The sequence below is a fragment of the Trametes versicolor genome (genome assembly GCF_000271585.1).
Source record: "Trametes versicolor FP-101664 SS1 unplaced genomic scaffold TRAVEscaffold_11, whole genome shotgun sequence".
NCBI classification, from domain to species: domain Eukaryota; kingdom Fungi; phylum Basidiomycota; class Agaricomycetes; order Polyporales; family Polyporaceae; genus Trametes; species Trametes versicolor.
In genome coordinates, this window is record NW_007360331.1 from 1495865 (window position 1) to 1520079 (window position 24215).

At 53.5% G+C, this 24215-nt stretch overlaps 5 protein-coding genes across 5 annotated transcripts; 1 reads left to right on the plus strand and 4 right to left on the minus strand.

The window, feature by feature from the left end:
* Positions 1–3627: 3627 nt before the first annotated feature.
* On the minus strand, positions 3628–3831 carry TRAVEDRAFT_132383 (uncharacterized protein; the record flags this gene model as incomplete). The annotated part of the gene is made up of 1 exon (XM_008044932.1): positions 3628–3831. A coding segment is annotated over one exon (204 nt), but the record flags the coding sequence as incomplete, so codon positions are not given.
* Positions 3832–8281: 4450 nt separating this feature from the next.
* Positions 8282–8536, minus strand: TRAVEDRAFT_132994 (uncharacterized protein; the record flags this gene model as incomplete). The annotated part of the gene is made up of 1 exon (XM_008044933.1): positions 8282–8536. A coding segment is annotated over one exon (255 nt), but the record flags the coding sequence as incomplete, so codon positions are not given.
* A 102-nt stretch (positions 8537–8638) lies between these two features.
* Positions 8639–8839, minus strand: TRAVEDRAFT_108359 (uncharacterized protein; the record flags this gene model as incomplete). The annotated part of the gene is made up of 1 exon (XM_008044934.1): positions 8639–8839. A coding segment is annotated over one exon (201 nt), but the record flags the coding sequence as incomplete, so codon positions are not given.
* A 1156-nt stretch (positions 8840–9995) lies between these two features.
* TRAVEDRAFT_51986 (uncharacterized protein) lies at positions 9996–13195 on the minus strand (the record flags this gene model as incomplete). Its single annotated transcript, XM_008044604.1, has 13 exons — positions 9996–10133; positions 10196–10560; positions 10614–10683; positions 10782–10855; positions 10940–10998; positions 11054–11108; positions 11168–11384; positions 11439–11513; positions 11810–11905; positions 11953–12144; positions 12744–12966; positions 13046–13121; positions 13174–13195. 13 exons carry the CDS (start codon positions 13193–13195, stop codon positions 9996–9998), a joined length of 1662 nt encoding a protein of 553 aa, XP_008042795.1.
* A 9305-nt stretch (positions 13196–22500) lies between these two features.
* On the plus strand, positions 22501–23064 carry TRAVEDRAFT_88839 (uncharacterized protein; the record flags this gene model as incomplete). Its single annotated transcript, XM_008044935.1, has 2 exons — positions 22501–22593; positions 22654–23064. Coding segments are annotated over 2 exons (504 nt in total), but the record flags the coding sequence as incomplete, so codon positions are not given.
* Positions 23065–24215: the final 1151 nt, after the last annotated feature.

The following is a 24215-nucleotide window of genomic DNA, read 5'->3' on the forward strand; positions in this document are numbered from 1 at the left end:
TTGACGGCCTTCGCGTTGTCCGAGCCTAGCGGTCTCGTCTCTTCTCCGGAAGCGACATCCCAGAGACCCTTGCGCACAAGCAGGGCCTCCATGAGCATCGCCCATTCGGCGTAGTTCGTCTCGTTCAGCTTGAGGATCGTCGGCGACATGCTCGGCGTCAATCGGGGGGGTTCGATCGTGAGCGCAGCGGCGGGGTTCGTCGTTCGAGCGTCGGCCGGCGAGGTCAATCGCGTGTCGCGGGGGAGTTCAATCGAGTCGGGGTGCCGGACGAGGTCGATCGCGTGTCGTCACGGCGGGTGCTCCGAATGCCCTCGGAGTGGGGTTACGTGTTTGACCTCGCCGGCCGACGCTCGAACGACGAACCCCGCCGCTGCGCTCACGATCGAACCCCCCCGATTGACGCCGAGCATGTCGCCAATCTCGGCGAGCTGGAATGCGGCACGACGGACGTCGGCAATCCACGCGGACATGGACTGGTCTCCGTGCATAGCCATCTGGAAGAAGGCACGGCGACCAGTCTCGCGCTCCGGTCCCGTATACCCGGCGCCTATGTACCATCTAGTACGATCCCGCGCGATGCATACGATAGTGGCGGCGCACTGCTCTCTTATACCTCGCCCGCCCCGTACGCACGCCTTACGCGTTTGCTTCCCTCCCCCACCTCCGTCACTCGTTAATACACCGCGCAAACGCGCCGTTCGCCTTCCGCTCTCGTCTCGCGCACCCGCTCGACTCGTTCGACTCCCTCGCGCTCGCTAAGCGCCCGTCGCTCGCGCACCGAATCTCACATCTCGTATGTTTTGTTTGTCTTGTGCTGATTCATGGCGGCGCGTCCGCGTCTCGCGGACGCGCGATCTACGATACGGTCTTCTTTCCGGTACTGTACTTATACGCGCCGTCGCGCGTGAAGCTCACCTCGGTCCTGCGAATACGAGACTGAGGTGAGTATCATCATACACACATTTACTTGATTACCTTACTGATTAGCGACTTAGTATATCGCTCTATAGGTGCATAAGCTTGTATAAGTCTTGTAGCGCCGACAAGCGGCATTGCCCGCTACCTCTCAATATTTACAACAACTCGTGCACTCGTGCTCCGAGACTCCGAAAAGCGTGTCCCCTTGCAAGTCGTAACGACCGCACTACGCCGAAGCCCAAATCACCGTTTACGAGTAAGCTCCACCCAGCACGGATGCAAATGGATCACTGCGAGAGGCTCATTCATCGATGTCGCGCTGCTTTAAGTTTGGGTCCCTGAGCGCAGTTGCAGTTGCACCGTCACATCTTACCCTCTGGACGTCCGAAAAGCAGGAGTCTCACAAGCCCCGCGGATACGCACGACGGCGCTGTGGCCCCCTCGGACAAGTCGGCATGGTCATCGTCACTGGCGCACGCGGGTCCTTGGCTTTGTGCAGCCACATGTAGGCCTATTTCCTCGCGACCCAATTGACTCACCGTGTGGCACCTCTCTCAAAGAGCGACGAGCAAGGCCAGCCTTTCGAAATGTGTTCAGCGTGAACGTCGGACGTCCACCCTGATAGTGTGACGTTACAATGAGTAGCATCTGAAATGAGCAAAGTTCGACGGTGGCATGCACGACGGTCAAATGATCATTCAGATGCACAGGACTTGGCGAACTTCTGTACGCTGGGAGCTGGTAAGTGCACGGGTGCATGGAGATGATTGGCCTCTGATAGGTGACCGACCTGTAGAAATTAGAATCATGAATGTACGGGATGATGTTGCACACCAGGTGTTTCCCCGACCTTCTGCGTGGAAAATTTTGGGCGACGTGTGCACACTGGGATAATATGAGCAGTTCCAGGGATGCGAGTCCATGCTGTGGCCGGATGGGGGTCTCTTCGTGGCCTCCGAGTCAATGAGACAGAATGGCAGCGCTGTGCTTATTGATGTTTTGTGCTTCAGTGGCGATCATACCCTGCGTGAATTATGCTTGAGCTTTGGAACGTACAATGAGGCCAGCCATTGCAAACGTAAGTGGAACACAGAGTGACGGTTGAGTACGTTGAGTACTGAGTCGCAAGCCTGTCCTCGAACAGATTCCAATTCCGGTGAGGGGGAGGTATGCGTTACATAAGAATCACGTGTACACATGACTTCTCACGTGAAATGAAATTTCTTGCGGGGCACCCTATAATAATGCAGACCATGAAGACCCACTACCTAGAAGGTAGCGGGGATTATTAAGTCCTGCAAATACGCGACTGAGTATATCACTCTATACAGAGACCTACCTATACCGTCTCGTGGGTTTCGTATAGAGGGGTAGGGTGTTGTCACATCCGGTCACTCTCGCTCCACCTGGACGTGTGCACAACCTCTGCAACCTCCTACGCCATTCCGCCAACATTGGTGCTATGGACCTGCAAAAATTGTAACCCACTTGAATCCGACTAAAATGGTGGATGTGAGTGTGTGCGTGATATTTCCTGAGCTCACCAGCGATAATCTGGGTGGCACAGACCACGTGAGGCATACACATTTGAGCAAAGTTGCAGAGGTTGTCTCATACTGGCAAGGGTGGGGTGCCCAATTGGGACATGATGAGGTGCATCTGATGGGTTGACAGACTTTGCTGTCACGCAAGCATGACAACCCCCCGCCCACCTGTCCAAAATCCACCAGATGGTATAGTTTTAAGGCTGAACATGGATCTACCAAAGGATTATCTGGACCCGAACCTATGGGTAATTCACGAGTGACAAGGCCAACCCAGACCTGCACGGATCTCACCCACAAAATGACCTGAATCCATACCCAAACCCATAACCCGTAGGTGGAGCTGCATGAGACCCAGAGTGAGACTTAGCCGCAAATGCTATATAGTTATCTGTTAAAATATCTCACACATGTGAAAATGCGCACCAAGACACTACAAAATGTCAAAACATTGGTGACAAGGCAAGAGCCCTAAGCAAGCATATATTTGAACCATTGGGACAAGGGAGACACACAAAACATAGTGGTATATCGGGTATAAGGCAACCGTAACATTAGTTGAGCACAATGACATGATCGCCCACATTGGCGCCATTTGGGGCAGGCTGTGCAACATCCGCAGCACGCCTCTTACCTGTGCTGTGCTGACAAATGACCTTAATGAGGTCAGCTTTGGGTAGAAGATCAGCAATGCGAGCCCACGAGCCCAACACAGTTTTGGCGTGGACAGACTCATCTACAAGCGAGCACCGGAGGCAGGAGATGGTGAGGCGGTCATGTGAGAACACGTGCTCAGCGTCTGTCAATGTAGCTAAAATGAAAATGAAGTGTCAGTATTGTGCCATGTCAATAGATATGGAATGAGTAAATGATGTACCTGGAGCTGACAGGAAATCAATGGCCATCTGAGCAAGGGTGTGCTCGCCGCTAGACTCAGATGTTGACTGAGCACCAAGTCCCAGTACTTGAGGGGGTCGGTGATGGTGTCAGCTGGGGGCTCCTCCAAGTACTTCTTTAGAGCATTGGTGTGTCCAGCCTTGGCAGTGCCACCAATGGCTGCAAAGCACTTTTGGGTGCTCTACAATGTGAATGAGTAAGCAATAGTCGCAATAGGTATCCTACAAAGTAAACATACTGCGGATGCGGCAGACGCCGCAGCACTGCATCAACCAGGGCCTGATCGAGACACAGACACCAGCGGTACTGGAATGGCAGGGTTCCTGGTGGGCATGGGAGCCTGGTCCTTGGGGCAATAGTTACTCATCCATTCATCTTCGAGGATTGTGCAGGCCTCCGTTATCCACTCCTCGGGCCAGGACTGATCCTTGAAGTATTGAGTATTGTACTGAGGGTGAAGCACTGCCAGGACACATTAGTACACAATCAGCCTGATAGCAAGCAAACACTTACTCATTGCGATGTGGTACATGATTGTGGTGTCCGTCAATGTGTAAAACTTGTCCAAGATGACGTGACTGCATTTGGCACACCATGAACGGCCAGGAGCAGGGAGTCATTGGCAATGAACTCATTGACGTGTTCAGTAAGGAGGTCCATAAACGGTATGACCTTGTGCACGAGCCTGCAGCTGCTGTGCAAGATCTCATTGGTCGAGTAGACAAAGGGCTTCCAAAAAGAAGGGCTGGTCAGTGTGGGTTCGCTCATTGGGATCCAATAGCTACTCACATTGAGAAGCCAGTACAACTGATCAAGTACGGTCCAGTCGTCCTTGGTGAGAAGGAACTGGCGAAGACGAACTCCACAGGGCTTGTTAAACTGTGCCGATCACTGAGCACCTCCTCTAGCTCCAGCACCCTCTCGATGATGGCAGCAACAGTGTTCCAGTGTGGTGCGATGGAGCGCACAAGGACCTCGCTATGAATGTCCAGCACGTTGTGGGTGAGTGTCACGGGCGCTGCGTGCACAAGAGGACTATTCCATACTTTCTTGGAGAGCTTCATAACCTACAAGAATGATCAGTACAATGAGAACTTGACATGATCCAGGCAGCACACCTTCTCAATGGCCAGTTGGCCCTCCTTGATGTCCTGAGCAGTTAAGGTGATGTCAACATTGTTGTTAACCATGTCGTCAAGCTCAGTGTTGTCTGCATCCTCGCACACTTGATCAGCCTCCTGTTCGGCTTTGAGGTCGTCTTCGTTGACGTCCTCTGGGTCGTCCAGCGCAGCAAGGTCGGTGATGAAGATCTGAAGTTTGAACCTGCCGCCTGGTCCGAGTTGAAGGCGAGGGTGAGAGCGTTGACCAGCACAGAGGAGGAGGGAATGAACCTAGATATTTTCAAGGTTGTACTTGCGAGAGGGTCCTAGAATCGAGTAGGGAAAACTCAGTCTCGCTGACACGGGTGGTGGCAAGAGCTGAGGAGCGACAAAAGAAAAAAGCGAGCAAAGTGTCGCAGACGCGATTACATAAGCTACGAAATAGACGCTTAGTACCGTAAAGGGAAATAAGCCTCAACGTGTGTCGAGGCCGGTGAACCACGTATCGTACTTCAACACGCCCACTCAGCGGTGGAGACATAGCTAGTAATGTATGTAGATGTTCAAGACAAACCTAAGGAAGATGTAAAGTAAGAGTGCTTCTCGCGTGAGAGGGCCTTCGTCAAGACGTCCGTGGTCTGGTCGCCCGTCGGAACGTACTCGATGTCAGGCGTGCCGCGCTCGAGCTCGTCGCGGATGAAGTGGTGCCGCACGGCGATGTGCTTCGTCCGGTCGTGGAACGACGCGTTCTTTGCGAGCGCCATGGCTGACTGGTTGTCGACTAGGATGAGCGGCACGGAAGGGCCGCGGCCTGCGGCGCGCGTGACGGGAGAGTCGAGGTCGTTCAGGAGCGTGGTGAGCCAAAGCGCCTCCTTGGCGGCGGACGCGAGTGCGACGTACTCGGCCTCCGTGCTCGACTGGGTGATCGACTGCTGCTTGCGGGAGCACCAGCTGATCGCGCCTCCAGCGAGCAGGAAGACGTACGCGCTGGTGGAGCAGCGGTCGTGCCGGTCACCAGCCCAGTCTGCGTCGGAGTACCCGAGCGGCGTGAACGTGTCGTCCATGGCGTCTCGCCCGTATGTGAGCTTCAGCGAGGACGTGCCCCGCAGGTAGCGGAACATCCGCATCAGCGCGTTCCAGTGCGCATGACCGGGGTTCGCCGTGTGCTTGCTGAGAGTGCCGACCACGTACGCGAGGTCGGGGCGCGTCCCGAGCATCGCATACATGAGCGATCCGAGAGCGCTCTGGTAGGACTGCGGCTCGATCTCCGGCTCACCGAGCTTCTCGAGCTTGAGGTTCGCCTCCATTGGAGTGCTGACCGGCCGTGAGTTGGCCATGCCATAGCGCTCGAGGATGCCCTCGACGTAGCGGCCCTGCGAGATGGTCAGTGTACCGCGTGCGCGGTCACGCTTGACTTCCATCCCGAGGATCCAGCGAGTGGGGCCGAGGTCGGTCATCTCGAAGCGAGTCCCGAGCGTCGACTTGAGAGAGTCGACGGTGGCGCGGCTGTTACCGACAATGAGCATATCATCGACATAGAGGGCGATGATGAGGAGGACGCCGCCCTCGAATTTTGTGAACAGGCTATGGTCAGCGTCGCTGCGGCGGAAACCGAGTGACTCGAACTCAGCGCGGATCTTTTTGTACCATTCACGGCTGGCCTGCTTGAGGCCGTAGAGCGACTTCTTGAGCCGCCAGACGTGGCCGTTCTTGCAAGAGGAACCCGTCGGTGCCGCCATGAAGATCTCCTCGTCTAGGTCGCCGTTCAGGAACGCCGACTTGACGTCCATCTGGTCGACTTCGAGATCGAAGAGAGCTGCCATGGCGAGGAGCGTGCGGATCGAGGAGAACTTGGAGACAGGCGCAAAGGTGTCCGAGTAGTCGACGCCTTCGACTTGCGTGAAGCCTTTGGCGACAAGGCGGGCCTTGTAACGCTCGACGGAGCCGTCGGGGCCACGCTTGACCTTGAACACCCACTTGCAGCCAACGACCTTGCGGCCGCGAGGTTTCTCCACCTCATCGTAGAGCTCAGCCTTAGCGAAGGCGAGTAGTTCCTCCGCACACGCAGCCTTCCACATGTCCACATCGGGGCGGGACATGGCTTCCTCATACGTCTGTGGTTCGTCGTCGAGGAGTGAGGCACGGTGCACATGTTCATCGCCCACTGGACCCAGCAGGTCCTCCACCTCCGCCTCGTTCTCGCCGCTTTCCTCATCGCTCTCCTCGTCGCTCTCCTCATTCCTCCCCTCGACAGTCGCGGGCTCGACAGGAGCCGGCCGCGGCTTCGGCTTGCGGTTGTAAGAGGACACCTTCAGGGAAGGGTCGTCATCACGAAAACGCGGGTGTCGCACACGAGTAGAGCGGCGTGGAGGAGGGAGAGGAGGAGCAGGGGGTACGGGAGGATGTGCCTCCCCTTCATCAGGGACATCCTCGACCGTGACCTTGAACGTGGGAGGGGTAGGCGGCGCCTGTGTGGCAGCAGGAGCCGGTGTGGCAGCAGGGGCGGGAGCGGGAGCAGGGGGCGGGGCCGCAGGGATGGCCTCAACGTCCACAGTGACGCGATGTGGCGTGTCTCCCTCGTCGAAGACAACATCGCGCGACTCATAGATGCGCCCACTGGAGCGGTGCAGTAGCCTGTAGGCGCGCTTGTTCTTGGACCAGCCGACGAGGACGCACTCGATCGACTTCGGGTCAAGCTTGCGGCACTTTTCGTCCGGGATGTGAACGAAGGCCTTGCAGCCGAAAGGACGGATGTGGGCAACTGAGGGCGTCGCGTGTCTGCTTGCCAAGGAGACACGGCGAGCACGGGGCGACTGGACGTTTGAGTGAGCCGACGAGATCCATGCCTTTGACCATCCCGCTTCGGACCATCTTGAAGACAGAGTCGAAGTTCAGATGGCCGAGGCGGCGGTGCCAGGTTGTAGCGTCTGCGCGTGACTTGCGCGAGCCGTTCGCAACGAGTGCATGGAGGTCTGGAGTCGGCCCGGGGTCGATGTGGCCCGCAGCGCTGTCCAGGTCCGATCGGGCATCGAGCTGCGTGATATACACTCGCTCTTCTCCGGCCAGAGGTTCCGAGTGGAGAACATACAGCCCCTCGTGCTCCGAGGCGGTCACAATGCGGTTGCCCGTAGAGTCGACGATGGAGCAGCCGCCTTGTTCGAAGTTGACGGCGTACCCTCGATGGACGAAGTGTGAGACTGAGAGGAGGTTGCCGTCGAGTTCCGGGACGTAGTAAACGCCCGGGACGATGGCCGTCTCACGCTCGTTGCCTCGTTTGAGACGGAGGGAGACGCTCCCGATGCCGGTCGCGAGGATGTGTCGCTCGTCGCCTAGCCAGACGCGCTTCGGAGTGTCGAGCTCCTTGAAGGACACGAACCAGTCGCATTGAGAGCTCATGGGTGAGGACGCGCCGGAGTCGACGAGCCACTGCGTATGGCGGGGTTGGCCGTGGAGGGCGTTGGCGACAAAGAGACGGATGGTCTCGTCGCCGTGGTTGACCAGCGTAACCTTAGCTACAAGGTCGCCAGTCTTCTCCTTCACCTCCTTGGCGATGGCGGCAGAGGCTTGCTCCGCCTTGAGCTTCCGGCACTCGTCCTTCGTGTGTCCGAGCTTTTGGCAGTGTCCGCACTTCGACTTCCCAGGCTTCGAGCTCGACTTTGCCTTCGTCGGCTTCAATGCGGCGGGGTTCCCTTTCTTGTACGACGTTCGGGCTAAGAACGCGGACTGAGGGCCGGTGTGCTCCTTCCGACTCTTCTCCTCATTGAGGACTTGGGAGATGACGGTGTCGGTGGAGAGTGTGGCGGACGAGGACATGAGGATGGTTCGGAGAGTGGCGTAGGAGGCGGGGAGGGATGTGACCATGGCAATGGCCACGAGTGAGTCGTCGAGAGTCTGGCCGAGCTGCTCAAGCAGGCGAGCCTTGAGCTGCATGGCGTCGAGCTGTGTCTCGAGCGAATCATCGTCGGAGAGCGTACCGCGGAAAAGCTCCCCAATGAGCGTCGCTATCGTCTGCTTTCCCTTCCCTTCGTACCTCGACAGGAGCTTGTCCCATGCTTCGGCGGACGTCTTCGCGAGCATGACACTACTGAGTGGAGCATTGTCGAGGGTGAGGGATATCTGGAGCTTCGCGAGATGATCGCGCTCCATCCACGAGTGCGCCGTGGTCGCGTTCGAGTCGGTGGGACACGGTTCGGTCTTGCTAACGATCCCCCAGAGCTTTCGCGTCTGAAGAATCATTTGTAAGCGAAACTTCCACATCGGGAAGTTGCTGCCGTCGTCCTTGAGGTTCGCGATGTCGAACAGACGGTTCGATTGCGCGGCCGGGAGCGACGATAGCATGTCCTGTGCTGACTGCGTAGGTGCGGGTGTGGAGCCGGTAGCCGGCTTCGCATCGGCAGGAGTTGTCGACGGATCGGGGTCGGGCTGACCGGTGGTAGGGGAAGTCATCGTGTTGCGATGCTGTTGAGCAAGATCTTATCGGGTAGGATCTTCTGGGTTTTCTGCTAGAGCGTCCTAGCAGGGCTCATAACCTTTTCAAGGTTGTACTTGCGAGAGGGTCCTAGAATCGAGTAGGGAAAACTCAGTCTCGCTGACACGGGTGGTGGCAAGAGCTAGAATTGTGTACCTAGAATCGAGTAGGGAAAACTAATGTAATGTCAGTTAAATCTAGCATGATTCTAGGGTAATAGAAAAGTGCATACCTCAGTCTCGCTGACACGGGTGGTGGCAAGAGCTGAGGAGCGACGAAAGAAAAAAGCGAGCAAAGTGTCGCAGATGCGATTACATAAGCTACGAAATAGACGCTTAGTACCGTAAAGGGAAATAAGCCTCAACGTGTGTCGAGGCCGGTGAACCACGTATCGTACTTCAACAAGATAGCCTGTGTGCACCTAGATAGAGGGAGAATGACAAGCAGAAGACAATCTGAACTACGCGTGAGCATGTCCGAACACAGAGCGCAGGCAGCAATACAGCAACGGTGGGCAACAATGAGCGACGAGGGTGAGCGAGCCATGCGGGCTGCAAGACTTGAGACACGAAGTCAGACAGTGCACAAAGAGGGGAAAACAAGCTGGATTGTGAGAACGTCGGTCTCTGGAACATATGGGGGCCCGGCTCGTGCTACAAGTGCCTGGGTGGGCGTTGGGATGTGCATGTATGCTATATGCCAACATGCATGGACGCCAAGGCGTGCCACCATCTGATACGGCCACTGCGTGTGCCGCGCGCCTTAGAGCAGAGCATAGGTTGACCTACAGGTTATCTGGATCTAAACCTACAGGTTCCTAAAATTTGATCACCATGACCTGGATCTTAACATGACCTATGTCCAGGTAGATCTGTACCTAAGGACCTGTACCTAGGACCTATAGGTCAACCTACCAAATGATCTGAACCTGTACATGTGCCCAGGTTGTTGACAGGTATGCACAGGTATGCAAGCTTTATGCATGAGTCTATGAGCTTTCAGTTGCACAGAGCATGCAGAGGATGTGGACCGGTCTGCGGGAATGTAGTTGGGTGCGGTGGGTGGTAGTTAAGTGTGCGCAAGTGCAGAGAAGCTGCTCGCGAGCAATGGAGACGGGTGTGCTCGAGTGCACAGGGACGTGGCTAGGAGCGCAAGGACATTGGGAGCACGAGATGGGGCAGAAGAAATGTCAATCTGGAACAGAGACTACATTGGTAGTATAAGACATCAGAGACTCTACGGGTGCATTTCCACTCTAGTTCAATCACTTCCACACTGCAGACACCCTTCCCGTGCGCAGATGAACCGGACTTGTGTGTACCTTTACCAGTGGGCGCTGACACCTTGCCCTTGCCCTTCTCCGCTGCGGACACCTTGCACGAGTCAGTAGATGCAGAAACACCAGGGTCCTGTGGAGCGGCGGACGTGGAGGGAGTCGAGGCGCTGGGGTCCTTCTTCTGGCTTATGGACTTCAGCTTCGCGATGGCGTTGCCTTCAGGGACGAGTTCAGGGATGTTCGCCCAAGAACCGAGAAGTGTGCTTGTGCGGATGGACTCGTCAGTAAGGCTATGGCGGTACTTGGACACCGTGAGTCCGCCGCGCAAGAAGGCACACTCAGCATCAGTTGATGCCACTGTAGACGACTGTTAGCAGCGCATATGGTAAATGTCATGCAAAGAGACTTACCTGGGATGGACAAGAAGTCCAAAGCCCCGCGCAAGGGCTTGTCGCTCGATGGTGCACGGTGTATCGGTGGCTGACGCGGACACAAGGACAACCTCCTGGTGTGCAAGGGGGTTGTCCACACTCGAGGAAGGCAGTTCCTTAAGGTACGCTTCAAAAGTGTCGGTGTACGATCCTGTGCGCCCAGCCCTGGAGATCGAGGCAAACATCCTCTGCCCACTGCTCATAGAGGGCGGCGCAGATGCCTGCTAGGTGGTTCAGTGAGAATTTTCACCACATGCACTCGAGAACGTACCTGGTTGCTGCCGGATGGCACGCTGTCCACAGACTGCGGCGCACTTTGTCGACCGACCGGGCGAGGAGCGGGAGGATGTGTCGCAGGCTTGGGCTTGTAGTATGTCTGCCACTCGTCCCGTGTGATCTTGACAGCCTTGTTCACCTACTCTGTAGGCCATTTGCGGAGGTGGAAATACTCGCGCTTGTAGCGGGGGTTTAGGACTACAAATGGACGAAGTTAGTGAGCTTATATAATAAAGCACAAGTGGATGTGTACGCACTCATGACAATATGGTATATAATGCTGTCGTCTGTGTATGAATAGTACTTGTCCAAGATGGTGCGCCCGCACTTTGCCGCCGCGTGCACCGCTGGCGCGAGCTGCGAGTCCTTGTCGACGTCGTCAACGTGGTCCGTCAGGAGGTCGATGTACGGGATCACCTTGTGGACCAAGGTGTGTCTGCTCTTGCAGATCTCGTTCGTTGCGTAAAAGAATGGCTACAAATGAAGAGGTTAGTATATGGTCTGTGCGCTCCACAGGAGACTGCATACCTCCAACAGGTCATATAGTTGCTTCACAATCTCCCACTCATTGTCTATGAGGGCGAAGCGGCAGAGCTGGACACCCTGTGGCTTGTTGAAAGCCATCAGGTCGCAGAGATGTATTGAAAACAGGTTACGGCAGCGAGCGAAGCGTAGGCGACACAAGATAAAACAACTGGCATTCTATAGTGCTACAGACCGGAGCGTGTACACGACGTAAGTAAGGTTTCGGCGAGTTCTGAGCTGTACAGCTGTCGGAATGCGTGGACCGGATGGGCGGCTATTTACACTTCAACAAGATGTCCTAGGACCTCTCGCATGTTGAGTGCACACTTGAGAACCTCCGTCATCCTGTTCCAGCATGTTCGTACTGGACGCACGAGCACTGAACAAGGCAGTTCAGCTTCTGCTGCGAGGCGTGCAAGCTCGGCGCGGACTGTTGGGCTATGCCAGACCTTCTTGAAGAACTTGGTGATCTATGTGGGTATGAGCAACTGCTAGCTGAAGACAGTCACCCACATACCGTCTTGAGAGCCATATGGCCGTTGCGTACCTCCTGCGGGGTAATCTCGGAGTTCTCATTGTCATCCTCGTATTTGTCAATGACAGCCTCGTTGGCTGTTAGGGACGTGTTGCACAGTAAGTCCGGAGCTCGGAGTTCCGGGGTCTGGAAGGGTCCGGAGTTCGGACGGAGGTACAGCACAGAGGGGAAGGACTTCAGCGAAGCTATTAGCAACACTCTGAGACCTCCTGCGGTTGTCCTTAATTTCCGAAGGAACAAAGGGTCGGACTTGACCGGAGTTCGGAGCTGACTAAGCAGAACTAAGTCCGAGACGATCGGAGCAGAACAGAGCAGAGGATGAAGAGGATGGCGAGGGACGAAGTCCAAGGGGACTTGTCGAGCGAGCAAGATCAAACGAAGTCCGATGTCCAGAGTTCTGGAGCACATAGGCTCGGAGTTACCAGATTCGGAAGGTCGGAGTTCGGAGGTCGGAATGGAGGTAGACCAAAAGAATAGATTGACAAGGGGTAGTGTGAAGGAAGGTAACAAGATGGTAACAAGAGGGGTAAACGAGGAGGGTAACAAGAAGGGTAATGAGGAGGTAACAAGATATCCGAACTGAGGTACTACAGCATTCCGGGCGCGTATTTAAGGAACAGAACCTTATTGTTAAGGAAGACAATAAGAGTGTAAGGAATATCAAATCCGGAGTTCTGAAATTCCGGAGTTCCAAAGTCCGGGGACAAAGACAATAGAGCTTATTGTTAAAGGACAAGATGACGGAAGGATGGTGCAATCATAAGGGAACATACACATGAAATCTTGGAGTTCTGGAGTGCGGAAATTCCGGAGATCGGAGGTCCGGAGCGCAGGAACTTGGAGTATGAAGTCTGAAGCACGGGAATTCCGGAGTTCAGAGCGGAGGTGCGCACGGAGCGTAACAGGATATCATCCGGGTCACACAGGCCGTGATGGCAGGTGAGGTTGCTGGTGGATTCCTCATAATCAATGCAGTCGATATGCTTTGAAAGATGTCTACACATGTGGGTTAGTGAACGCAAGTTATGCGGGGAGAGAGAGCGTACTTTTTGCATACAAAGCAATGTACAATCACACCATTTGCCCGTAGATGATGTGGGGCTCCTCAAAATGCTTGTAAATGTCAGAGCACCACTTCTTCTGAAGCTTAGCTGGTAGAGCGTCAGATGGGAGTCAAGCTGGACAACTGAGAGATGGACTTACCCAAGATCTGCTCCGGGTTCATGCCAGGGTACTTGGCAAGGAAGGTTGCGCGCTTCTGGGAGGGCTTGCCCTGGCTCGTGGTGTGCACTCACTCGGCAACAGCAGTGACAGGCTCATCCGCATTGGTCGCAGCTGTACTGTCCGTGTCCAATGCATTAGCTACCAAAGCAGCCTGAGTTGACAACACAGACATGGCAGATGCAGCTGCTGCCAGGGTGCCCTTGTGTTACAACGGTCCGGGTGTCTCGGACATGGACTTTGATTGTGCCTCACCTATGCCTCACCTGCGCCTCATGTTACTGATGCGGATGGACTACATGCAGATACGGTACAGCTATGGTATGGACACCATGAGGCAGCACCTCATTGTTACAGTCCCGTAGGTAGCAGGCTTGCCTGCCCTAGTACGCACCGGTCCTGCATGGCTTCTATGAAAATTAGGACTCCTGGAGAACTGAGGATGTTTCTCAGCTCGACCTGGGGAGGCCAATTGTTTGTACATGTGGTGAGAGGATAGAGGAGGAGATATGTGGCCACCTTGTATGAGCAGCAGCCGGTGTGGCGTCTACAGGCCAAGTCGGTAGGTTCAATGACCAAACCTGGCCCCTTTTGTGCCCACAAACCGTGCCAATGAAGTGCTCACAGCCACAGTGCTGCATATGTACAACCTTCTGCCCGCGGTACGTCCTTGTCCTTTGTGTATGTTGTGTGCTATCATTAACACCCTCACAGATTATCTTTCATGATCCTACAGACATGGGCGCACTCACACCCAGCAAACTCACTCTATACGGCCCTGCTCACACCCAATCCACCCTCACCAGCATGTCCTTGACAGCTCGTGAGCGTGTGGCCACGCCTCTCCATCTGATCATCACCCGGCGCATCAGCACTGCTGCTTCTGCCATCGCAACTGCTGCCACTGCCGCCACTGCGTCCAGTACAACCATGGCACCAGCACCTAGTGGCTGTGCTATTGCTGAGGCTGACTCCGACAATGAGATGCCACCGCTTCTCTCTCCCACCAGTGCAGAGTTAGAAATAGGATACTTTTAAGTACTCTAGCTTTACATGTATACCCTACTTTGTACCTACATAGCATACACCTACTTGTCTGCATCTGTGCCATGTGGAACAACATGTCTTCATTGAATTTGCAGGGTTTAGAATTATAGTGAATGTTTGCAAACCTTGCAAATCCGGGTAACCTACGGAAGATCCAACAAAATCTGAAAGGCTGACCCAGATCTGTGCCCCACCCGGTGTGCGGTCATCCAGATCCAGGTGAGCTGTAACCCGCAGCTCCGGGTCCTGCTTTCCGTTGATCAACCTGTGCAAAGATCCACATCCGTGTTCAGCCTTATCACTGAGTGTCAGGCGCGTGTTTGTGCGACGTCTCAACTTCCTCGTCGCGTCAAATGCGCCCCGGTACCACCTCATGAACTCATCCGCACATCATTCCGCCGATATTTGGCACCGTGGGCATTGGGCCATGGTTTCCGCGATCTGATCTAGATAACACCGTGAAAGGTGACTAAATGAAAAACTAATGAAATCACCAAACATGGATGGATATTTGATGTAATAGCTTCACAGGTTACATCTTTCCTGTTACCTTCTGTGGCTCACACATGTGATGCATGATCCTATCCTGATTTGATACAACCAAAGGGCCATGTGGAATCTGATAGAAGCCAGTGGCTTCATATGTTGTTATACCACAATGGTTTCATTGAAGTTATAGTTGAACTGGCCTGTATATCTTTGTAAGAGAAGACCATCTGATAACCTTGATCTTTGTTTGGATGCTATAACAATGTTGAAGAACATCACTTTGTGAGCTTGTTGAATATAATGTTTGAATGGCATTTGCAAGATTATGATGAATAAGATCTCACTATAAAACCTGAACAAAGTGAAACAAAGGTCAAAGAAAGACCAGCCTGGTTTTTTACGTTTATGTGTGAGATATGTTTGATTGTGGTTGCATCATTCATCCACTATAGAAACATGATGCTTGCAGTGTCAAAGCACTGCAGGATACCAGATAATCTCTTCATAAACACCAAGGTTCGAGAACTCATTGAAACCCTATTTTCTCTCAGTGTTCTGATTTTATTAGAACTTATAATGAGAGCATTGCATGAAACCTTTTGTAATGGGTTCTTGATGGATGTTCTGTGCTTGAGGATTCTATGTAAACTAAGATCAACGTGGTATTGGTGTGTGCACTGTGACTAATGACGCTCATTATATGTTATATTGATTCTTGTTAACATCTCAATGTTTTCAAACATATTGCAAGGTGCCACATCTGCCACTCCAGACATGTAGGTTAGCTCTGAGCATTGGAAAACAGATGTTTATTTTCCTACACACGCACACATTACACACAATTTTAGCTAAAACACTGTAATAGACCCCTAAGTGAAAACTCCGTTTTTAGGGTACAGTAAACCAATAAAGGCCTGCCACTCAGCATAAACCATGTTGGCAATATGATCAACATATATGTAATGACTAATAATAACCAGTTATGGACCAGTCAAAGACTGGGACCTAATATCTATTATTCAATCAATCAAGAATCAATCTTAATGTGCAGTATACAATCATTTATGACCTATCACTTTACAGCTAAGGGTTGAATATCAAAAACTAACAGTGAACACATATTCTTCAATCAATCAAGTATCAACCCTGATGTACACTATACAATCATCTTTGGCCTATTACTATAAACATTTGTTAAGGGTTGTGCTGTAGAGAGTTGAGACTGACTTGTGTGCCAGTTAGAGGTTGAAACCTAACATTGCCGCATATCATTCAATTAATCAGGTACCAATTTCAATGTATAGTATACAGTGATTTGATACTAGATGCTTCCACGTTTCCTGTAAATACCTATGCCCTTGTGGCCAGCACAATCCAGATTCCCCTTGGCTTGGACTCTATTTTCTCTCAAAGAATTCTCAGTGACTCTGTGAAGATCTGCAAACCCTGCAAACCCTGTGAAGATCCACTGGCAAATAGTGCTGAGCATTGTGATAGCATTGCAGAATACCTGCAAGACCTGACACAGGCAGAAAAATTTCTTCTGCATACATTGGTGATATGTCTAGACATGCATCAAAGGCTTATAGCCGAGGGGGAGAAGATGTTCCTGATGTCCTAGTTCCGCTGTGTATTGTGAGTGTCCTTCCAAAGTCTACGCGCTCCTATACCCCATATGACACTCCACCCCCACAAGGAGTGTCAGTGCAACTCCCTCCCACCAGGTCAGGAGAGATAAGCTTACTCAGCCCCTTCCTGCACCCTCTGTGTTTGTAGGGAACTCAGGATTGTACTCGGAATCCCCCGCTCACACAGGTCACCCCTTGGGTCTCGTCCTCTCGGCCCATCGACCCTGATGCCCTAGCGGCCATTATGGGAGGCTTGAGCACATCAACACTGCTCCAGTGTGGGGCCTCCAGCGTAGCACAACTCAGTTTAGGTGCAGCTTGTGGGTGCAGTGCCTCCAATGTGGTGCAACTCAGCTCGGGTGCAGCTTGTGAGCCTCAGACGTGGTGGGTGCTCATCAACATGTCTATCTAATACATGTAATCATTGGGTTTAGACTTTTCATGGACAATCAATACTAGACAATCTAAGTGATTATGATACAATAATTATGATTTTACTGCAGAATGGTTATTAGTCAACTAAGAATCTTCATATGTTCATATATGTATTCCCTACTATCAAGCCCTCAATTATCATCTACTATCTTAACAACTTATCTAGTTTAGAGTATCATTTACAAAAGTCAATTTAGAGGATACTACAGAACATCCAAAAGTGACCAGTGCCTGCAGATGGTTGGACTGCACTTGAGCTAGTGATGCACTCAACCAACCGGTAAGGACAGAAGTGCGTCCAAGTTCAGAGGCCCAGAGTGCTGGAACTCAGAGTATCTAGAGCTCAGAGTTGAAGTGCACACAGAGTGTGACACTTATTTACATAGTTATGTGCTACTAATGTTCATATGCAATCATCCACCTGTAGTTGAATATACTCACTCAATCAAATGCAAAGTTCAATACCAGCTTTTGCTCCACTCTCCCACAGTGCACGGGGGTTTTCAGACTCTTGTCCACACTCCAGTCTCCATAGCACAACCTTTGACAAATGTGTATAGTGATAAGCCAAAGACAATTGTATAATGTACATCGAGGTCGATACTTGATTGATTAAATAATATGTGTCAGCTGTTAGTTTTTAATATTCAATTCTCAATCATATAGTGATAGGCCATGAATGATTGTATACTCCACATTAAGATTAACTCTTGATTAATTGAATGATAGATGTTAGGTTTCAATTTTTGACCAGTCCATGACTGATTCTTGTTGGTCTTTACACATATGTTAATCACATTGCCAATATAGTTTATGGCTCATCTATGGCAACACCTGTGATGGCATTAGGGGTTTCTCCAATGCTGACTGGGGCTCTATTATCAAACATTGCCACTTCATCTTAGGCTATGTTTATTATGTAAATCCGGAGGCGGGCGACCATTGCCCATGCCGGCGCCTCAGTGTAAGCGTGGACGGGAGCGTTAATGGTGTCGCGAGGAGTCTATATCGGGGTTCCAAGAAACACCCAACGATAGTCACGGTGAGATCCCGCCTGAAAGCCTTCACGAAACTGGCAGGGTATCGTGCATCAGCTAAGCCCCAAGGTCGACGTATCAAGTACGCTCGCATGGACTGATATGTACCTCTGGGATTCGAGTCCCCCTTGGATGCGTGCTCCATGGCGCCGACGCTGCATGAAGGTGATCAGAGATTAATGCGAGAGCACGGGAGTATGTGGAGTCCAGTAGCAGTCCTCAGAGGCCGAGTACGATTGTGTGTTCAGCGAGGGCAGGACGACATGGCGGTGGAGCATATTTCGCAGCAGCACACGATTGAGGCGGGGTGGGAACGGGATGAAAGAACAAGGCCAGCTACAAGCCGCAGCGTCCAGGGTTAAATCAGCGAAGAAGGCCCTAAGAAACCGATGTCATAGGAGAATGCGTAGGGTAGCAAGAAGGGACAAGATGGGAACGTACTGGGGGAGTCTGTCGCCCTGCGGGAGCCATAAGTCCCTAGTCGCGTCTGTCCTGCTAAATGTCTCCGGGGGACGTGATGATGTGTGCTGCTGTACGAAGCGAACCGAGTATACGCAGAGAGAACAGCAAGAGCACTGGTGGGCATGCCATGCTGGCCATCGGCGTTGGAGTGCAAGTCAACAACGATGCGACCCCAGAAAGTGGGACCAGAGCTAGTGTGAGGTGAGTCTCGGTACAGTGGCAATGGCTTGCTGAGCAGTGTAGCGGCGGGGACCAGTGGCGGGAAACGTGGCGGGAGCGAAGAGCGACGATGACGCGCAGGCGGGCATAGGGCGGCGAAAGAAGCGCGATCACGTGGGCGCGCTTCTCCCGCACCGGCCCAGCAAGCGCCGTCGTCCTCGCTCTGACACGTCCTGCACAGTCCATCCATCTGCCGCTGCTCAAGCTTTGCATATACTAGGTGGTGGCACATAACCGCAGTCCGTCCGGGGGCTCCTTCAAAGCTTCACGCCCACGCGTAAGGAGTACTGGCGGCCGGGCCTTCGTCGGTGTGCCGTCCTCCCAACTGGCGACGATCCATATGGTCTCTACACGTACACTCTCTTACCATGACTCTCCGAGTAGTGAGACCTTGCTCCGTATACTCTGCTGTGCGTGCTCTGACTCGAGATATCTGTTGGCGCCGTGGAAGACGCCCTGGTCAGCTCGTGAGTATTGATGAGCGCGATTAAACTGGTCTGTGAGTATCGGTATCCGCATTTGGTGTTTTTGTGTCTTACTCCAGCGGAACGTCCTGGAAGAACACTCAGATATATGCGCATATATGCTGCCGCGTCGCTCAGAACGCCCCTGGTCGAACCTTCGTTATCCTGTGAGTACCCACTTCCTTCAAAGCCTGCCGTCATATCTCAGTCCTGTCCTCGCACCGCCCCAAGCAGAGTAGCCTTTCTTCGTCGCTCAACACGACCTTCTCCCTCTCTGGATTTCTTCGACGCTCATGCCCCTCTTCTCCACCTCGTTCTCGTTCTTCGCATCCCGGGATCCCATCCGCGAACGCAACTTCCGTCCATCCCAGGTCGAATTCTCTGCAGCCGTCTCCAGCACCTGAACCATCGCACCGTCTATCGCTTGGCAGGACTCTCAAGCCGTGCAATTTGCACGCACTTGGTGAGCGAGTTAGTACTCTGCTCCCGCAAGCATCTCAGATATTTGGATGTCCATAGGAGTCCGGGCACCTGGCGACGGAGATGATGGCGGAGACTTTGGTAAAGGGTGCACGATGGCTTGAGCAGGTGAGATCTACTGCGCAGTACTGGCGTATGACATACCTTGTTGATCTGGTTCATTCTGCAGCCTGGAGCGAAGCTGATGCTGGTCTGGTAACCGGTCAGTGTACCATCGCTGCAAGACGTTGATGAGTCCGACTCACGTTTCGCGAAGCTCCGTATTGCGACATCAGCCGGAAAATCGAGCGTCGACAATGTCATTCCCTGGCACATCTCAAGCGGTAGGAGTGACGGCGTCGCCATGTTCCCGATCTACGCACCCCGAGATGCGCGCGTTCTGCATCAGCAGGAGGCGGTTTGCCGAAAGCGCTCAAATTCCTCGAAGAGCTCGACAACGTTACGCGGTGAGTACTGGTGTTGCTTACTCGGCGTACCCTGACTGAATACTGATGTCTCCACGTTTGGATTATCCCAGACGCTCCGCATACGCGGAACAGCAGCTCGACGCGGCATTATCTGCAATTGTAGAGACGGACGTCGCACACCCCAGCAACTCTATGCGAGGTCCCAGCTCCACCATCTTTCCCGGGACTCACCACAAAAGCGGGACAATAAGGTCGGCACTACTTCCCGTCAAACACAAACTCTCGTGCTCATCATCGACGTAGATCAGCAAAACCCTGTCAAAAAATCGCGCGCGTCGTACCGGTCCTTGAGCCCAGATCACCTCACCAGCGGCAACGAAGTGGCAAGACCGCGTCGCACTCCGTGAGTGGATGCTGCAGTCGAACGACAGATATATTAATCGTTCCATATGTGCTAGGCTTACCCGGCGGTCTCGCCCTCTTCGCCTTGGTCGTGACCGCAATGACGAGCTGTCGTTGGCGCTACCCTCCTATTCGTGTTTATCCTGCCGAGTGCGTTTTATTCCTCTCCATGTATTACGATTCGGACGGCACACTCGAGCTCGGGGGCTCCCGTGCGTTTCCGCAACGGTGGATCCCTTTTCGGGCTATCCTCACGCCTGTTTTAAGATCCCGTTCTCTGTCTATTTCCATTTTGTCCTGTGTTATCTCTATCGACGTGCCTATGCGTCCGTCCGATCAGCCACTGTGTCGTCTCGCAGTCCGAGCTCTACAACCAAGAACGCCAGAATCGCGCTGGAACGGGCGCAAGCAGTACGTCTCCCTTTCCTATCGCGCAACCAGCGAGCAAGCTATGGAGCTCGAGACCTCAGCTCATGGAGCGAAACAACGTCAGTGTCGGTACATGCTGCGCCCTCCGCTCTCTTGAACCTCGGTGCATATGCGGCGTCTATTCGAGCGGTACAGAACATCTGTGGCGGTCACTCGCGGACCGCTCTCTCATTGTCTGCTTCATCTTTAGTCATGACTCACATCTTGACCTGAATGTCGCGCAAACCCTCTCGCAGGAACCCCGTTGGGGAACGTCTCGTGAACAGCGCATTCATTGCGCGTATATAAGATACGTGAGCGTAATGATCGTTTTCTTTCGAATATTGTTGTGACTTACCGGTCTCACTGTAACAGCCATGTGCTCCTCCCGTTTGGTGAGCATTCTCGATGCAAACAGTCTCCCGACTCTCGAGTGGAAGCGAGAAACGGAACTACTGGTACACGTTCAACCCTACCCCGTCGTTCAGACGAAACTGATCCGGTGCCTACATTCGCAAGCTTGTCCCGTTGACAGCTCCACGCTGACCCCGGCGATGTGTTGTATTTCACAGGAACCCTCCGGGAAGGCGTGCAGAACAACCGCGTTGCTACGCGCAGTCAGCACGTCGCACTACGAAATTCCGAGCCAGCGTACAACCAGCGCATCAGCGCGTGCCTTCAGGATCGCTCTCCCGAACTCCATCCTCATCCGCGGCGCCCGCGCCCATACATAATATTGTAGAGGCCCCAGGTTTCTTCAACAGCAGCTCGGGGACTCCAACAATGCGGAGACGCGCGGGCCACAGCGCTGTCGGACAATGTTCTCGTCCGCGAGTCCAAACGTGACAGCGCCACAAGGCGCCGTATGCATGCGGCCACCTCGTGGTGGACTGCGCGTTTACGATGCTTCCTCCATTGTTCGTTTGGCTGGCTAATTACTATGTGAGTAGACATATGTCATTGAACGGCGTGCCCGCATAAAGTACTCGCCGTCTTGAATTCGAGATTGTAAAACGGGAGAGTCGTCGGTAGGCTGAGTTCCGTTTACGCGTTACACGCCCTTGGCTACTGCGCCCCGTGTCTTTGTTGGGACAACTCGCGTATGCGGGTTGAGGAGAGCGTGTGGAGGTCATGAGGAAACGATGTTCTGCCATGCAATAGATCGCGGGACGTTGATAAATACACGACTGAACGTGAGTGCTTACGTTCCCCTTTCTATCGATTATATCCGTATGTTATTTGTGTTACATCATAGACACTGGTGTTGTGCCAATATACTGCGGTGCTTGCATGCGGTCTAACGGTGGACAAGGCGGCAAAAGCGCTGCGGATGGACTGAACCCTACTTGACGTCTGGCATGGCAGCCGAGGACACGAGGACAAGGGGCATCTGCAGCGCTCGGTGGCTCGCCCTATATGCCAGTGTGTCTTTCAGCCTATCCCTCTTCCCTTTCTCCCCACATCTCTCGCTGCTACACGTACTGCATCTCAATGGCTGAGCACCACAGATCGGACCCACTCTCAGTCGAAGAGCCGCCGCAGCCGCCCCCGGCGCACGACCCCGTGACTTCCGAAGGAGAGCTCCCCGCAGAAGCGGAACGACGCGAGACCGTCAGTACCTTGTCTCTTCCTCACTCTGGCGGTATCTGACCAGTCCATCCCTGTAGAAAGATGCACATGAAGTGGGAAAGACGGCACAGACCCGCCCGGAGATTCCTCCTAAAGTTTCTTGCTTTGTACGTGCTCCATACTGTTTATTTGCACTCCCCTAACAGTCATCTAGAAGGTTCATTTTGACAGAGACAAAGTATACACACAAGAGGAAAAGACAAAGGCGTGGTCGGATGCTGCGGGGATGGTTCAGACATATAGCGACGAGATGATAAAGCGATGGAAGGAAGAGATTGATACCTACCTCGTATTCGTACGTCGTTGTACGATTGCCTCACATGAATCGACATTGTTAAGCAAGGAGCACTCCTAGGCGGGTCTCTTTTCGGCAGTCCTCACCACGTTCAATGTGCAATCATATCTCCTCCTCCAGCCCGCCACGCCCGACCCTTCCATCGCTGTGCTGCAACAGATCTCTTTGCAGCTTGCGAGCTTCTCCATTCACCCTCCCTTCGTCAACTCGACGCAGCCTTCGAGTACAACCCGCCCAAACGCGAACACCTCACCTCCTGTCCCGCGCTGGGCCGTCTGGCTCAACGCGCTGTGGTTCTCCGGCCTCATCCTTAGCTTGTCCTCCGCGTCCGTAGGCATCATGGTCAAGCAGTGGCTGAACGAATATAGCAGCGGCGCCTCGGGTACCTCCCCCCCTGTTGCTCGGGTACGCCAGTATCGCCTGAATAACCTGAGAACGTGGCGTGTCGAGGACATTATCGGCGTCATCCCCATTCTCCTTCAGCTTTCCCTCGCACTCTTCCTCTCCGGAATTCTCATCCTCCTCTGGACGCTCCACGATACCGTCGCGGCCATTGCATCGACTCTTGTCGGCCTTCTTACACTCTTCACCGTGGTTACCACACTTCTCCCTCTCGTCAACCACAAGTGCTCCTACCTCACCCCGCAAATCCGTGCAGTAAACGCCGCCTGGCAACCAAAGCGCATCTCATACTGGGCGTGCTCCTCCATCTCGGCATGGTGCCACGCGATCTCTGTGTTCCTTGATAGCACTCGGCTCGCCTCCTGTCACACCCTATCCTCCTTCGACCCTCGACTGCATCGCTATCTGACACGGCTCTTGTTGCGGGTTGCTATCCCCAGTATACAATCCATTTTTTTTCGCCTAGGGCACGCTTTGAAGACACCGGAGACGTGGAAAGAGCGCAAGCAGACATGGCAGGGTCGCGAGCGGTCGGCAATCGACCAACTCGCACGTGGCCTGGACAAACAAACCCTCGTTGAGGCGTACAGCACCACGTTATCCCCGGACGCCCTCTCTGCCGCATCCGTGTGTCTCATGGACCTCTGCGATGACGACGTCATCGACTACTTCCAACAGCTGCACAAATCGGTCCGAGAGCACTTCGGCCCTGCGGCGGACTCGGAGTACGGTCCTCTCGGGAGGGGCAATCAACAGCAGCTGCTATGGCTTCAGATCATCTTGCGCATACTTTCGTGGCCTCATCTGCGTCTGTCGGACGACGAAGCGGCTGCCCTAGGTGTCTACTTCAGATGTGGATGGTGGTCGTCCAGTCTGCAGGCGGCCGACGCAGAATGGGCAGCGTCGACTTGCAATGCTATTTCCGACCACCTCGAGTCCAAGGGTCCTTCCTCTAAGCTGAAGTTCATTGACCAAGAACGGCTTGAAATCGAGAAAGTATATCTAATTCGCAACGCTATGGCACGCGAGAAACCCCTAACAAATGTCTTTCTGCGAGGTGAGATCATCCTTCCTCCTAGAGCTTTGCACATACTGATCCAATCCTCCTGAGAAGCCGTTACCGGGGCATACCGCCAGGTTCGCCTCAAGCAGTCGAATCTCACGGATGCGCCTTCGGACGACACGAAGAACGCTCATACGAGGTACCTGCAAAGCGTCGA